This window comes from Moschus berezovskii, chromosome 7 (genome assembly GCF_049115385.1).
Source record: "Moschus berezovskii isolate FMDL1 chromosome 7, NW_MosBer_1.0, whole genome shotgun sequence".
In the NCBI taxonomy this organism is placed as follows: domain Eukaryota; kingdom Metazoa; phylum Chordata; class Mammalia; order Artiodactyla; family Moschidae; genus Moschus; species Moschus berezovskii.
In genome coordinates, this window is record NC_142466.1 from 82664037 (window position 1) to 82680205 (window position 16169).

Sequence of the window (16169 nt, forward strand, 5' to 3'; positions counted from 1 at the left end):
TCGGAGAGGTCTGTGGTGTGAAAGGGGTGGGGGCAGGGGACAGGTGGTGGAAGGCTCTGCATCCGGTGTTCCAGAAAGGTGATGAGTGTGTGAGCCCCAGTATTCTTTCCCCTCATCCCAGCCCAGTCTGAGTGCTAATTACAGGGCAGCCACCAGTGCCGGTCTTATGGGCGGAGTCACAGGAGAAGGAGCCCGAGGAGAGGACAAGCTGTGGCAGGAGATTCTGCAGTCAGACTTCAGGAAGGACTTCCTGAGGGTCTCCAGACCTTGGGGCAGTGGGAGCTGGGCTCCAAGGAGACCCCATTTGTTGGGAGACAGGGGTGGGGGTGTGGTAGAGGGAGACTGGAGAAAGGCCAGGATGCCGTATTTGGTCATCAGGTGGAACAGGGGCTGCATCTCAGTGCCCCTCAACGATCCCTCAGTCGGTGTCCAACCTTGGCCTTGTCAGTCGCTAGGAGACCCCAGCTCTGTCCTGTGCAAGTCTCTAGCCTGGGAGAACAGAGGAGACTCCCGGCCAGGGGAACAGAGATGTAGGCTTGAACTGAGGTAGACCAGAGTGTACATGCTCCCACCTGCTACACCTATCCTTGACCCTGCTTCCCTGGGTCTAATAACAGCTCCATTCTGCTGTGCCTTGGGCAGAATGGAAGGGGCAAGGCTGGCAGGCAGCCCAGGACAGGGGAGGGGGCTTGGCTTTTCACTCCTCTCCACCTTACTGGAGACATCCAGAGCTCTGGCCTTTCTACTCTTTTATTCCTCATCACCCGACTCTTGGGCCCTGGGAAAGCCCAGCTCAGAAGCAAGGCTTGGCGCCAGGATACATAGATTCTCTGTAGCTCCCTGTGTGACAATGGTCAAGTTCCTACACCTCTCTGGTGTAGGAAAAATGATCGTCTCCATCCCTCTTCCAGAAACTGAAGTGGGAGAGGGAAGTGAATCTCCCTCTGGGTTTGGAACACCCCGGTCCTCCTTAGCTCCCTGGGGCAGCCCAAGATGCCGCCTTCTGTCTGCAGCAGAGGGATGGGCAGGCTGGCCTTCCCTGAGCAAGATGGGGGTGACTCACGTGCCCCAGGCTTCCCCTCCCCTTTATCGCTCACCTAGATTTTGTGACTCATGAAGCAAGGACCGGAAGCTGAGGAAACCCCTCAACATGAAGTATACATATTTATTGGGGTGGAAGTGGAGGGGCTCAGACCAGCCCAATCTGACTTACTAGGTCAGGGACTGAGCAGCCTTAGGATTTCGCTGAAATGTAACCTGCTGCAAGGACCCCTAGGCTTTGGGATCTGTCTCTCAAAGTTAGGAGCTGGGCATAGGAAAACAGGGTCTTCAGCTAAAAGGGTTTTGGTTTAAAGGAGGTTGTCAGATAGCACCACCTGAAGGGATGACCCTTTGAGAATTCACTAAATGTGATGACAGAGAGAGGCTTAGGAGGTCTGACAGAACCAGGGAAACTGAAGCCCCCGAAAGGGGAAGGCTTTATTTAAAGCCACTTAACATTTACAGGGGGGCTTCCCCAGTGTCTCAGCAGTAAAGAATCTGTCTGCAGTGCAGAAGCCACAGGAGACTTGGGTTTGATCCCTGGGTCGCGAAGATCCTCTGGAGGAGGGCATGACAACCCACTCCAGTATTCTTGCCTGGAGAATCCCATGGACAGAGGAGCCTGGTGGACTACAGTCCATAGGGTCACACAGATTCGGAGATGACTGAAGCAATTTAGCGCGCACACACACACACACATTTGCAGGAAAGGATCCAGAGTTCCTGCCCCCTGGGAGTTTTTCCTCCTCTTTTAAAAACAGCAGATTTTGCCTTTAACAGCACCTTGGAGCTGGAGACAAAAACCTGCTCACACAAACTCGTGTATAGTGATGCACACAAGCCCCACCCCACCACCCCAACCAACAAATAGACAGCATCACACCATATGTGACACACAGCCTCCCACCCCATCCATGTCTACCTGCAAGCCCAGAGGCCCACAGGGGTAGATGTACCCATGGGCTGCACCATAACGCACATTCCCCCAACTCCACCCCATGCACCCTCGCTATCAGAGTTCCTCCTAGACACTTCTCCTTCTCTTTCCCTGACATTCCAGTTTCAGCTTCTTGTGTCCCCCCTCCCCCAAGGTCACATTAGTACACACCAGCCTCCTTACCTACTTCCGGGAGAGAAAGTCCCGAGGAAACAGGCTGGAGCAGGCCTTGAAATTGGAGCCCAGGGCTAGAGCTCCCTCATCCCCTACACCAAGCTGGAGCAGGGAGTGCAGAAAGCATGGTGTACACACCTCCTTGGCTTTCTGAGTGACCTACCCTCTTCTCTTGTCGCACCGGGCACTTGACAAAACCATCATCGTGGCTTTTTTCTGCTTTAGTTCCCTAACTGGGAATCGAACCTGTGTCCCCTGCAGAGGAAGGGTGGAATCCTAACCACTGGACCACCGGGGAAGTCCCTATTGTGCCCAATTTAAGGATGGGGAGGCTGAGCCCAGCAAGGGTGACTTGCCTAGGACCACATGGCAAGGTAGCAGGGCCAAGCTCATTCCCCTGATGGGGGACTGGTGTTGCACTTCCTGGAGCCATGGGCTTACCTGGGAGCAGATTCCACCCCCTCCCCGCACTGGGTTTGTGAAAGAAGCTATAGGCCTGAAGCTTCCCCTGGAGTGATGCAGGATGGTTTGAAACAGCCGGCACCCCCTGCCCCTCCCCAAAGCCCATGGAGAGACTATGGAGAAAGCGTAAGGGACCAAAGGAAAGGGAAGCTGAGAAGCCAGGGACAACCACAGACTGCAGAGCGCTGTGAGGGCTGGGGCTGCATCTCTGGCATCTCCCTGAAAATCCAGCCTGGTGCACTGAGGTCTGGAGTTCATGAATGGCACAGGGAGGGAGACAGACACAGACCTCAGTTCACACAGCCCATCAGTGTATTCCCTATGCTAGTTTTTCAACCCCAGGCCAAGTTGTCCCACGACAGTGACAGGCAGGGATCGACACAGAGTCACAAAGACTGACAGAATTGGGACAAAATTGGAAATCAGAGTTCCCGTGTGTGGTCAAGCATCTTGAGGACAAAGCCAGCTAGCCAAGCATCAAAGTCCCTCTACAAACAGGCCCTCGCCTGTTGCTGAACCTGTTCCCTCACTCAGAATATGAGGATAATGAGGAAAAGCAGCACTTCATAGGGCTGGTATGATTGTACAATCAATTTCCTTATGTAAGATATGGAAAATAACAAAGCACACCCAGCCCTTATTAGGTAGACACTCAATAAACATCAACTTTTTTTCTTGGCCGCACTGTGCAACTCATGAGATTTTAGTTCCCTGCCTGACCAGGGATTGAACCTGGGCCCTTGGATGTGAGACCTATGGAGTCCTAAGCACTGGACCAATCAAGGAAGTCCCACATCAACTTTTCATTACTTCTCAGGCCTTTCATCATCAAAACCTTACCCATTCCAGGAAAAGATTACAAATCAGGATTCTCTTTTCCTTGGAGTCTTCTGGAGGCCTGCCCTGCCCTCCATCTGCCTGAGCCAGGGGCCCCTTCTGCCCACACCTGCATCCTGCTTGGGCAGAGCACTTGTACTAGCTGTCATGAAATCTGTTCAAATATGTTTTCTGCCCCCAAAGAGCGGACCTGCAGGAGACAAGGTCGAAACCATGTGGAAAAGGCAGAAAAGCCAAAGCCATGGGGAACTTAATTTAATTTTAGATCAGAATTTAAGACAAGAGAAGAGTTTATGTACGTGACTGTGAAAAGAAGTGAATGGACAGTAATTGCTCTGATGTTTCAGAGGAAGAGCACCTTAGGCTGAGGGCGAGGGATGGGTTTAAGGAGGAGTCACTGAGCTGAATCTGGAAAAACAGCCAAGATTAGGGAGAGGCTGCTGTGAGGGAGGTGTGGACCAGGCTGAAAGGGAGCAGCACCCCCTCTTTCAGGGCACCAGAGTTCCTGGAGAGCAGGTCTTGGTCCCGCTCACCTCCGCACCCCCAAGCTGGGAGCATAGAGCCTCCAACACCAGAGGCCAGGGCAGCATTCAGGGCTTTTTGCATCTCTCCTGGATGGGGGACTACCAGTCCCTGTTACCATTTCGCCTACCCGGCCCCTTCCTGTTTTCTGTGCTTTTCCATGTCCCCACCCTGGGAAGCAGCGGAACCGACACCAGAGGGCACTGTGCCCCTGCAGTGCAGTCTCTTCATCCCATGAAGCCCCGTCTTCACTGCTCAGTGCTGCCGCTCTATGACCCTCAGGCAGTGCCACACCTTCTCTGGACCCATTTAAAAGCCCTGACGCTGCAGCAAAGAGCATACTGAGGTCAAGGCCCACATCCTGGCAGAGAGATGGGGACAGAGCCTTAGCCCTGGGCACACAGTCTCTCCTCTGGGCTTCTTGGAGCAACCTGGGAAGGAAAAAAAGGCCCAGGCCAGGCTTGACAAGTAGCTGGATTTCCTAGTTTCATTCAGTGTCCCCTCTGAGCTGACTCCCAGTTCTCGTCTGGTCAGGTCCAGGGGACTGCACGGGACACCATGGCCCGTGTCCCAGTGCTCGGGCATCAGACAGGAAATCAGGACGGGGATTTGTTGGGGACAAGTCAGTGTGCTCGGACCAGCAAGCCCTCCTTGGAGGGTCTATCTATCCACAGAGAGGGTGGTCACGCCACTGACATCTTGCTCCAGAGGTCTGTCCATCTAGCTCGCTCCTAGGCTGGAGGTCATACGGTCCACCTCTCACTTCGGGCCTCCACAGCCTGGACCAGGCCTTCACCCAGGATGGCAAAGTCCTCCAGGATGGCTTCGACATTGGGCACCATCACTGGCTCCCCACCTTGAGACACCACCATGCGTCCCTTTGTGTTGGAGGCCTGGGGGAGCCAGAGACATATGGATTGAAGTGTCATGAGAGGCATACGCAGAGACAGCAAGACACATACGCTTCACACCTGACACAGGGTCACCTGTGGAGCCACACACAGGCACACTCAGGAAGAGACAACTGTCACCAGCCAGCTCACCTTGAAGGGCTTGGGCTGGAAGCTGGCAGGCTTCCAGAGGACACCGATCACCTCTCCGCCATGCTGGTCATAGAAGAAAAGAGCCAGGTGTCCGAAGGCCTCCTAGGAAAGGGAGGACAGGAAAAAGACTACAGGTGGGAACCTGAGAGCAAGCCACGGCCCCAGTTCACCTGGAAGCCTCCTCCCCTGGGCCAGCCAGCCCTCAAGGACCTACCCTGAGCTGTGCCAGGTAGAGCTGAGGCGGATCATAGCCCAGTACGGGCATAAGAGAGGAGGGCCCTGGCTCACTGAGCAGGCCCCGGCAGAAGGAGGCAGCCGGCGAGTCCACGGCCTGGCGGTGCCGGGGGATGTGGCGGGGGGCCAGGCGGATCAGCACATCGTACATGTCCAGCGGTGGCCGGAACACGGTCTGAAGAAGGGCAGGGAGGGCTCAGCAGTGCCCACTGGGGAGCTGGAAACTGGACCACAAAAACCCCTCCACAGGCCCACTCTGCCTCCTTCCTTCCCTTCTGTCTGACCCCCCATTAGGGGCCCAAACGCTCATTTCAAGGCGGGAACAGCAGGACCCAGCTGGTGGCAGCTTGCGTTCCGCAGGAGGATCATGGGCTACAAGAGCGAAGCTGGGGCCACACAGTTCTCCTGCATCCTCCACAGCCAGGCACCGTGGGCAGCTAAGGTGCCTTCTCTGAATTCAGTCTCACCTAACAAGGGCCCGAGAACTCTGGGCTTCCATGGCTCAAAGGCAGAGCCCCATAAGCCCCCAGAGTCAGTCTGGGTCAGGGGCTTACCCTGATGTCTCCAGGCCCCCGGGGATCCATAATTTGCTTCTCTAGGACAGGCAAGGCCTCGGCTGCCAGGACCACAAGCTGGTGGAGGATCTGGGGAGGCACAGGCAGGTCAGATCTGATCACGGGTCTCTCTTAGCTCAGGCTGGGCCTGCTTTTTCCTTGAGGGAGAAAACTACACATCTGGGAGCAGGAATGCAATGAAACCTGGGGCGAGGGTCCATCCTGTGTCCACACGGAGCTTTTGCGATCTTGGGGGGTAACGATGACCATGACGGGGAGCTTTGCCCGGGTTGCCAGGAAGACACTGCGGATCTCCACCTGCTCTTCCACTGTGAATTAGAGGGGGTCCTGGGTCAGCTGACCCCTCTCCCCAGACACCCCCTACTGCTCCAAGTCCTCCCACTGTGCCCACCACAGGGAGTTTCCAACATCCCCCACATGGCGTAAGTGACGAAAGGGACACTGCATCTGCCCCAATCGGGCAGAGTGGTAAACACCTACCCTGGGCCCAGAAGCAGAATTTTCCATTGCCTGGCATCCTGGTCTGGTTTCCGGGCCTGCACAAGCTGAGGCCTGCCCCTGGCCCCCTCCTCCCCTGGGCTCCCACACACCTGGGGAATTAGAAAGCTGACACCCTCCTCTCTGCTGGGACCAGGAGCTCCTCACGTTACAAACAGAAGTCATCACTCACACTCTGAGGTCTGGGCACCTACTCCCACCTGCACAGTTCCCTGCTCCCCCACCTTAAGACTTCCGACCTGGTTTGCAGAGTCCCTCTTCCTCTCTCCTCTTCCCTCCACAGTCCCCTAGACAGCCTGCTCACTGCCCCCAGTGCGTTCTGTTTCTGATCATCATGTGGGCAAACCACATCTCTACAGTCTCAGAGCTCCCTGAAGGCTGGATTTGGTCCTCTTTCTCCTTAACATTTCCCTACCCCTAGGCAGCCAGAATCAGGAGTAGACATCCCGGGTCGGGTAAGCAGAGAGAAAACCTAATAGACTGACAGGGAAAACCCTTGCCTGCCCGCCTCTGCAACCCACAAAGGGTAGTTCTTCCGGTAGACTGACTCTCATCGTACCACTTACCAGTGAGCTCATTGTTGAGGTTGACAATTAGGGGGTTGTTCTTCCAATCGAAGGTTGATATCAGGAAAAGGAACCGAAGGAAGCCCACCTGGGGGGAGCTGAGAGGAAGGAGTGAGCAAAGTGTTAGGGGCCCAACCACATGTGCCCAGCCCCCCACAGTCTGGGGAGCCTAGAGCCCTCAGTCTGGATTGCAGGGGATGGTTCGGCCACCTTTCCCATGTGGACTGAAGCAGGAAGGATGACAGCTGACCCCAGGGGAACTTCCTGGCTAGGGGAAAGGTGGAGGGCATCACCTGGGAGGGGTGAAGGGCTCAGGGTGCAGGAAAAGGGCAGCAGCCACCAGGTCCAGGCTCTCATCAGTGAGCTCCCCACCCAGGAGCTGGGCACGCACCCACCGTTTGGCCAGCCGAGCCACACCTGAAAAGGCTGGGTGCTGCTGCTGGAGCCTGTGAAAAGAAGAAGGTAGAGGCGGTGAAGCGCAGGCACTTGGGCCCAAGGACAGACTTTCAGCATGACTGCAACCATTCACTCAACTTTCACCCAACACTGGCCTCTGTGCTAATGTGCTATATGATCATACATGTATGATCTCACGTCTTCTTAACTAATATCCCAAGAGGTTGTTCCTAGAATGATTACCATTTTACAGATGAGAAAAATCAGGTGTGTGTGGGGGGATTTGGGCTCAAGGGACAAAGCCAGTTAAGTGGCAGGGCCAGAATCCTAGCGCTTCCAGCACTTGCCTGACTCCAGCCCAGCACTCATATCCCTAACTTGCCTAACTCTCCAGACAGATGGCCAGGCGAGCAGGATGGGACTGGGAGAGGGTCTATGAGAGCCTGTGCAGGTGGCCCTACCCATGCAAGGCGCTGGTGAGCAGGGGCAACTGCCTTGTGTCCCGCTCGAGGTGGAGGGAGGCGGGGGTGTCCCTCAGCGAGATCATCCCCTCAGGGCTCCGCATCTCTTTCAGGATCTGCGGCTCCCGCTGGTAGGCCACACGGATCCGGAACGCAAACCCATCCTGTTGAAAGAGGGAAGGGGATGGGAGATGGGGCACCCTGACACCCCTGTCCCTTTCTCCCCCTGTATCCCTGCCCAGTGTCCGCCTAACCTTGAGGACGTCGGTGTGTGTGGCTGTGGCACGGCATGGCAGCCCATGCTGCTGAGTCAGCAGCTCTGCCAGGCGCAGCTGGAAGGCGGCACGGACCCTGCGAATGGCCTCGGCATCCTGTGGCCACTGCCCACTGCCCTCCAGGTGACACACCACTGTGGAGAAGGGAGAGAGGCCTCGGTCTACAGCCTGGGGTAGAGAGCGGTCCCTTTCAGCCCCTTGCAAGAGCTCCCTCACCAGTCATGGGCTCCACGTAGGCTGGGCAGGGCTTGTCAGGCCGGGGCAACAGTGAGGCCCGCTCTCGCAGCTGCCCATAGAAGGAGTGGGCTGGACGGACTGGGGTTGGAGGAAACACCTGTGGGAGAAGGGAGGCTGAGGAATAGGATGGGGAGGGGGTTGCCCAGAGTCAGGGAGCTGCAAGGGAGAGTACTGGGTGAGTGAGGCAGAGGGGGGTGTCACCCAGTGGAAAGGGATCCCTGCTCCTGACCTCAGTATAGCGCAGCACAGGGTGAGCTCCCTGCACGGCAGACACGGTCAGCGGCAGACCATCCAGGCCCCACAGTAGGCGGCTAAGGTCATCGTAGCAACGCACTGCAGCTGCCAGGGCCTCCTCACCGGTGCTGGAGGTCTGAGGGAAGAAAAGACAATCAGGAGGGCAGGACCTTACGGAGAGCCCGACCAACTGGGATACAGCCCTGGCTCAGGCTGCTGCTGCAGAGCCAGAGGGCCCCCTGCTGGACACTCAGGGAAGTGCAGCCTGGCTAAGGTGGTGGCAGCCCCATTCCCACCCTTCCCAAATCCAGCCATACAGGCTACTTGCCCACCCGTCCCTAGCCTTGACCCCAGCCCTGAACCAGGGGCCTCACCTCTTTCAGGCCTTGGATCAGTGCGTCCAGGAGGCCCCCCGTATACTGGACACAGGTATCTGGAATGTCAGCGTGACTGGAAAAGGGGCACGGAGAGTGTGGGCACTGGGGGCCAGGGAGAGAGCTGCTGGATGTAAGCAGCTCACCCCAAAAGCTTGGGCCAGAGCCTCCTAAAAGGCTCCACAGCCCATGCCCACCTCCTGGCATTCAGATGCTAACACTCACAGTGCCAAGAGATGAGTGACCACTTGGTGGGGAATGAGACGCTTCTGGGCCATAGAGGCAGCCTCCCAGACCACAGCTTCCCGGATGGCTCCATCCTGGAAACGCCGAAGTTCAGAGCGAGAGCCCCAGAACCGGCGGAAGTCAGCAGCCTAGGCAGAAGACGATGGTGGGAGAGATCAACAAGGAAGGGGTTCTGTCAGAAATCTCCTGACAGGCCTCGAGCCAGGTGGCAAGAGGATAGTCCACCCCACTCCTGCCAGTGCACACGCTGAGCTTCCCAAGACAGGGCAAAATCACCCCTGAGACCCACAGCTCCTCACCTCAGGTTGGTCAGCCTCAGGACCCAGCTCAAGAACACTGGTCAGCCCCTCAGGCCGGAGGAGCAATCCCAGGGTCAGGACGCCTGGATCTCTGTGCTTCGGTGGCTCCTGGCTGATGTCCCACTGCAGGGTGAAGACAGGCCGAGCTCAGTCCAAGTGCCCCCCAGCTGGGTCAGGAATCCCCCTTTCTAGTTAGAGGGATGGTGTGTCTTGTGTATCCCCTGGCCCTAGGGTCCTCCTCTCTCAGCCCCACAAACTCCCCAACCCACCCCACCTAACCTCTGAGACTGGGGGCCGAGAGTGCGCCAGCAGCTGCAGCCGGGACCCCAGGCCCTGCTCCAGGAGGGTGGTGAGTGGGCCCAAAGCCGCTGAGACATAGTCCCCACCGAGATCCTGTAGCTCTGGCCACAGCTTCAGCCGGTGACATGCTGCCTGCAGGCGACTCAGTGGACGGAGGCTGGGGGGTGTGGGGGCAGGGAGTGACAAAGAGGGGACATCAAGTACTGCTGGCCCCAGGTATCACCCCCGCCATCACTAGGGAGATCGATCAGAGCACCAGTCTGAAGATCTCGGCCCCCTCACTAGCCCTGAGGCAACAGGACTCACTGACGCATCACCCTGAAACTCACTGCAGGATGTGGTCAAAAGCCCGGACCATGGGTTTGGGAGTCATCAAGAGCAGCTGGAACCCATCGTCAGCTTTGCTGTCCAGCAGTGCCATAGACAACCGAGCCTCGTGCTGCACCTGGGGTCGTGGAGCAAGCAAGGAACCCGCCATATGAGACCACCAGCACTGCTCTCTCCCCTTACTGAACCCAGAGCCCAGACGCAGAGACATGCTCTAGAGAGGAGTTGCTGGTGTCCTGGTGTCGGCAGAAGGGACAGGGTCTGGGCTGGGACACTGGGGGAACTCAGGACAGCGGGAGACAACTGGTACCTGGTGGTAAGTGGAGGCAGTGATATCAGCACAGAGGTTGAGATGGCCCGAGGAGTCCAGGAAGACAACAGGAAAGGCCTGGTGGAAGTCAGCCAGGGCTGGCTGGGAGGAGAGAGAAGCCAGTCAGGGCTGGGCCTTAACTTCAGGGCTCCAGGCCTAGACTTGTGTGTGTGTACTAAGTCACTTCAGTCATGCCCAACTCTTTGTGATCCCGTGGACTAGCCCACCAGGCTCCTCTGTCCATGGGGATTCCCCAGGCAAGAATACTGGAGTGGGTTGCCATGGCCTCCTCCAGGGGATCTTCTCGACCCAGGGATTGAACCCTTGTCTCTTATGTTTCCTACATTGGCAGGTGGGTTCTTTACCACTAGCGCCACCTGGAAAGACCAGACTCAGTACCGCCCTACTCACCAGGGAGGGATCTGAGCTGAAGCATAAACTGATCCCATTGACGGTCAGATCTGTACTGGCTGAAATGAACCAGAGAAGGTGGTTGTGTCAGAAGGTATCCCCCTTTCAAAGGACCCAGTCCCCATGACACCCACCCTCCAGACAGGTGACTGCAACTGTCTGCCTCTGAGGTTTGCTTTACTCCTCTGTCTGAGGACAATAAACCAAATGATCCCTGATGGGGATGATCAGGACCCTTGGCCTTTCCGAGTCCAGCTGCCTCACCCAGAAACTGCAGGGTGCTTCTCAGCACCTGGTAGCCGCTCATGGTGCTGTGGATCTTGCGTGTGGACACGAGGAAGGCCACCACCATGGAGACAAGGAACCCGCTGAATCCTCCCAGGCCCTGAGGGAGAAACAGATGGACAGGCCAAAGCTCAGAGCCAGCCCGCCACTCAGCGAGGCCCAGGGAAGCTGGGCCACTTCCAGCTCACCTTGTCCAGCTCCCGCTGCCGCAGCCAGACCTTCAGAAGTGCCACCCCATCCTTCAGTCCTGAGGCTGAGCCCAGCACAGCTGACAGCAGCTGCACGTGGGATTCAAGGGCTGTGTCCTGCAGGAGCCATGTGTTGTAGTGGGGGGTGGGGGGCTCTGGGCTACCTGTGGGAGGAAAGGGGAGCCATGAGAGGAGAGGGCCCCACAATACCCTTTCCTCCAACCCAGCCTTGACATCACTGTCTACCCACCATCCCCCGAAGGACTCTGCCCTCGGTACCAGGCAGAGCGCACATTGTTCTTGGATGGCAGTAGGCGGCACGGGCGGAAGAAGTCAGATGGAGGGCAGGGATGCAGGCAAACAGTGACCAAACGCTCATCCTTCCCTGGGGGGAGACAGGTGACGCTGAGACCCTGCAGCCACCCTGGAGTCAGAGAAGCCCCTGCACTATCCCCCCACATAAGGGCCCCATGCCTGCCCACCTCAGAATTTGAGGTCCCAATACCTTTCCCCTGAGACTTGAGGCCCAAGTCTTCTCTCACCATGGACTTAAGGCCCCTGTGCCTCCCCTACCAGATCTGTCCATCACCCCATACTGTGCCTTCCACCCAGTGTGCCTCCCACCGTGAGGCCGCAGCAGCAGCGAGGGTTTCAGGTGGCAGCCATTGGTGTAGGAAAAGCGAACACTGCCGAAAAGTGGGTCCTTGGCCAGGTGGTGAGCCAAGTGGGCCAGGTAGAGGGCACGCTTGCGGAAGTAGCGCTGGTTCAGCCCATCCTTGTCCTGTAGGATCTCCTGGAGGGGATCAGGAGAAGAGAGACAGTCAAGTCGCTTAATTGTTTGTTGATGGAGGACTTGGGGGCCAAGATGAAGTCAAGGTAAGAGCAAAGCTTGGCAACCCCATCTGCTGGCGAGGACGCCAAAGTCAAGGCCAGCAACACCATATCTTGGATGAGGAAGGCAAAGTGCTGCTCCTTCAGGACAACTGGAGTGGTCTGTTCTTTGGATTCAATATTCAGCTTTCAATCCTCTGGCAAGTGGAGGTGGGAAAAAGAAAGGGATCCAGGATTTGCAGGTGGTGAAATGGCAGACCTCTCCATCCCAAACTCTGGATCTTACCCTGGGTATGGTCAGTGCCACATCCACATTGATGTCCGGCCGGATACAGGTGCCCAGAAGGTAACTTCCCACAACAGTGACCTGGGCTGGGGGCAGGAAATGGAAACGGCCCTTCACAGTATAGGGTACTTGGTGGAGAGGGACTTGAACCCCATCTGGGAGCCATGCCTGATTGGTCAGCTGTGGGGACAGAGACAGTGACACATATTCAATTACCTTCCTAACATGTCCCCTTAATGTCCAGTATACATCTCAAATTCAACATGTCAAAATGTCTGAAACCAAACTCCTGATGTTCCTATAAATGTGTCACCCCCATTAAGGCAACTCCATACTAGCTGCTCAAGCTAAAAATGTTTAAATCACCTTGACTCATCTCTGTTAAGAACTCCCATTTTGGGACTCCCTTGATGGTCCAGTGGCTAAGATTCTGCACTCCCAATGCAGGGGGTGTGGGTTCAATTCCTGGTCAGGGAACTAGATCTCACATGCTGCAACTAAGAGTGAGCATGCCACAACTAAGACCCAGAGTAGTCAAATAAATAAAGGTTAAGAGGAAAAAACACCCATTTCACTTTCAAAAGGTATCCAGACACTGATCACTTCTCTACTCAATCCTAGTCTGAGCCATTTTTCAGTGGATCACTGCACAACAGGTTCCTAACTAGTCTCCCTGATTTCATCTTTGTTCCCCTCCATTCTACTTTTAATAGTCTGGGTGAACTTCTTAAAACTGAAGTTAGATCACAGAATCACTTTACAAAACAACAACAACAAAACAAAACAAAAACGCTGTAGTTATCCCTATCTGACCCAAAATGTTAGTCCCTCAGTTTTATCTGACTCTTTGCAACCCCGTGGACTGTAGCCCTGCCAGGCCCCTTTGTCCATGGAATCCTCCAGGCAAGAATACTGGAGTGGGTTGCCATTCCCTTCTCTAGGCAATCTTCCTGACCCAGGGATCAAACTCAGGTCTCCTGCATTGCAGGCAGATTTCTTTACTGTTTGAACCACCAAGGAAGCCGCAAAGCAACAGCTCAAAGTCCTTGTTCTGGTACACAAGGCCCTGCATGATATACCCACTTCCTCCATTACCTTTCTAAACTCACCTCCTTCTATCTTCCCTTCACTCATTCCAAAGAAGTACCAGACCTATTCTTGCCTTTGAGCCTCTGTATTGGCTGTTTCCCCTTCCTGGAATGTTCTTCTTCCCTTAAATATCTACATGGCTGACTCACTTTCTTTACACAAATGTCACTTTAGTAAGGCCTACCGCAACCACACAATTTAAAGTTGCCAACCTCTCTCATTTTCTGATATTCCCGTGATTCCCTTATTGTGTCCTTCTCCATTTTCCATAGTGCTTACCACCACTTTCGAACACTGCCATACAGTTTACTTGTCACGTTCATTATAATAGTGTCCATATTCCAACACTAGAACACAGGCTGCTTTGTTCACTGATGTATCCTAAGAACCCCTGGAGGAGGGCACGGCAACCCACTCCAATATTCTTGCCTGGAGAATCCCCATGGACAGAGGAGCCTGGTAGGCTACAGTCAATGGGGTCGCAAAGAATCGGACACAACTGAGCGACTAAGCACAACACATCCTAAGAACACAACTACTGCAAGGCACATAAGTGTTTGCTGAATGAACAAATAAGTGACTGCACTCCCAGCTGAGCCTCCTGGCAGTGAGAATGAGCTCCCTAGCACCCCATTCCCTTCAAAGAATAGCAAGGTCCCTGAGGACCTTTTCTGGGCTTTCCAGTTCCCTCCACTACTTGACTTACCTCTGTCTCAGGGGTTGAGGGCACCCTCATGATCCGCTGGTTGACCTCCCGTAGAAAAGCGTCAATCCGCTCTTTCTTTTTCTCTGACAGCCTCACTTCCTTTAGTAACTCCTCTACCTGTAAGATGGTGCAGGAGAGAGTAGTACTTCAGCCTCAGGGTCTCAGCCCATCCCTTTAACCCAAGCCCCAACAACCCAACAGTACCTGTAAACGAAGCAAGCTGGAATGGAACAGACTCTCAGTCTCCCGCAGGCGACTGAGCTCCTCATTGGTAGGTTCCTTGTACAGTTCTGCCCGGCTGAGCTTCACGGGCTGCAGGAGGCCCTCCCCTGGAGACCCAGCTATCTTACGTTTCTTTAAGGATTCCTTCTTCCCCTCTTTGCCTGTGCCTTCCAGAGCTGACTCCATCACCTGTGGCCAATGAGAGGGAGAAGCCAGGGTGACATCACAGACATCCAGCATCCACTGCCTGACATGCCACCAGGACCAGATGCAGGTAAAGGCTTCACCTGCTCCTGGTCTCTCTTGAACAGGAATCAGATTGTGTAAAACTCAGAATAATTTTTAGTTAAAAGAACTTACTGACCTCTAGACTGAAAACTCCTTGAGTTGAGGGTTCCTATCTCAACAGCACAAGCATGTAGCTCTGCTTGGAGTCAGTAGGGGTAGTAGCTGAATGGGCCCTGGAAGCAAAGCCTGAGCTCCTTGTACCTCCAAGTAACAAGACCTTCTCTTCTGCTAAGTTAGTTCTGGAATCTCGCAAATGGCAGCTCCACTCTTGTTCTATCCAAATCCCGCCAGGTTACACACACGCACCCCCTGCCCCAGCAAGCCCTGACTCTAGGCTATATCAGTATACATTAAGTGCTCATTGATGGAGCCTACTGGCTCTGAAGGATATACTCAATAAATCATTCAATCCTTATAATAATCCTAACAGAAAACAAACACCTGAACGAAGCTCCGTCGAGCTTGTGGTTCCAGTTGGTATGATTAAACTGTGAGCAGGCTTCAAATCCTGGTCTGCGTGATCCCAAACCTTCTACCCTGCAGCCCTGGGCTCCGCCCCCCTCCATGGTTCCACAGCCGGAAGAGGCTTACTGTAGCGCACCAGGACTGCCACCACGTGGGGAGCACAAAACTAGACACAGGAGGGGAGAAAATCCTGCCCAAGATCCAGAAGGACTTAGGGAAGAGACCCAAGGGGCGGAAGGGAATGGGGCGGGTCTCTTCAGCAGCAGCAGAGTTAACGAACAGAGACGGTCCGTAGGCTTTACAACTTTGCAGGTAAAGGCAAGTTCTATCTCTCTTAGCAAGCCCTGTCTCGGTATCCTAAGCTAGAAGCATCGGGGGAAATAAGGCTCTTCCAAGGGGCCACTCTCGTGCCCCTCGCTAGCAAGCTGTTAGGTTCTGCTGTCTCCGGCACGCTGCGCATCCCTTCCTCCCAGGCCGCTCGCCCACCTCCGGCTCCCCAGCAGTTCCGCGATGCTCCGCTCTCGCAGGTGCGGGACCCATCCCTCACGTATCGCTCTCGCACTTTGGGTTTAAAGTGCACTTGCTCTGTAGAGATTCTACCCACGTTGGCAGAAATGCCCAAACCGCGGCAGAAATGCGGGTACCGGCGTTCAGAAGCCTCATGGCAAAAAACCCCGCCCAGTTCCAGAGTCATTGGGTGAATGCCCGACGAATCGCTCGCCATTGGTTTCTGTCACTCTCCAGGACCGCCCATCATGGGGGAGGGGCCAAACAGAGTTCTCCGATTTACGGCCTCTTTGCGACGCCAGACCGGAAGCTTCTGGTAACTTGGCGGTTGCTTCCGTTTCCTCACTTCCTCCTCTTGGAACACTAGGGAAAGGGAGGGGCTAGATTGGGCCTTCTGGGGAGGGTTTGTTTAGGAAAGTGAGTCCTCTTCTCGCTTTATCAATTAACCAATCTCGTCAATTCTACTTCCAAAATATGTCTTGAGTTTATTTATTTTGTGAGTGTGTGTGTTAAGTCACTTCAGTCTTGTCCCATTCTTTGCGA

General features: G+C 55.1%; 1 protein-coding gene across 1 annotated transcript; it reads right to left on the minus strand.

Annotated features, from left to right (window-relative positions):
- Positions 1 to 2018: 2018 nt before the first annotated feature.
- Positions 2019 to 15961, minus strand: NOL6 (nucleolar protein 6). Its single transcript, XM_055427292.2, has 26 exons — positions 15606 to 15961; positions 14349 to 14555; positions 14145 to 14261; positions 12350 to 12529; positions 11857 to 12025; positions 11483 to 11617; positions 11233 to 11396; positions 11024 to 11144; positions 10760 to 10818; positions 10349 to 10450; positions 10041 to 10156; positions 9691 to 9868; positions 9412 to 9534; positions 9092 to 9240; positions 8867 to 8942; positions 8488 to 8628; positions 8238 to 8355; positions 8001 to 8155; positions 7747 to 7910; positions 7183 to 7335; positions 6890 to 6987; positions 6009 to 6133; positions 5805 to 5894; positions 5231 to 5425; positions 5017 to 5118; positions 2019 to 4866 (listed from the first exon to the last, which is right to left on the minus strand). The coding sequence occupies exons 1-26, from the start codon at positions 15657 to 15659 to the stop codon at positions 4717 to 4719; spliced, it is 3441 nt and encodes a 1146-aa protein (XP_055283267.2). The 5' UTR covers positions 15660 to 15961; the 3' UTR covers positions 2019 to 4716.
- Positions 15962 to 16169: the final 208 nt, after the last annotated feature.

Bases quoted from the DNA above. Each gene is read 5' to 3' on its own strand.
- NOL6 (XM_055427292.2), bottom strand. From the start codon at position 15,659: ATGGGTCCCGCACCTGCGAGAGCGGAGCATCGCGGAACTGCTGGGGAG. The intron at 14,262-14,348 runs GTACTGTTGGGT...ACCATCTTACAG, and splicing joins CCAGCTTGCTTCGTTTACAG to GTAGAGGAGTTACTAAAGGA. The intron at 8,629-8,866 runs GTGAGGCCCCTG...TTCTTCCCTCAG, and splicing joins TGATCCAAGGCCTGAAAGAG to ACCTCCAGCACCGGTGAGGA.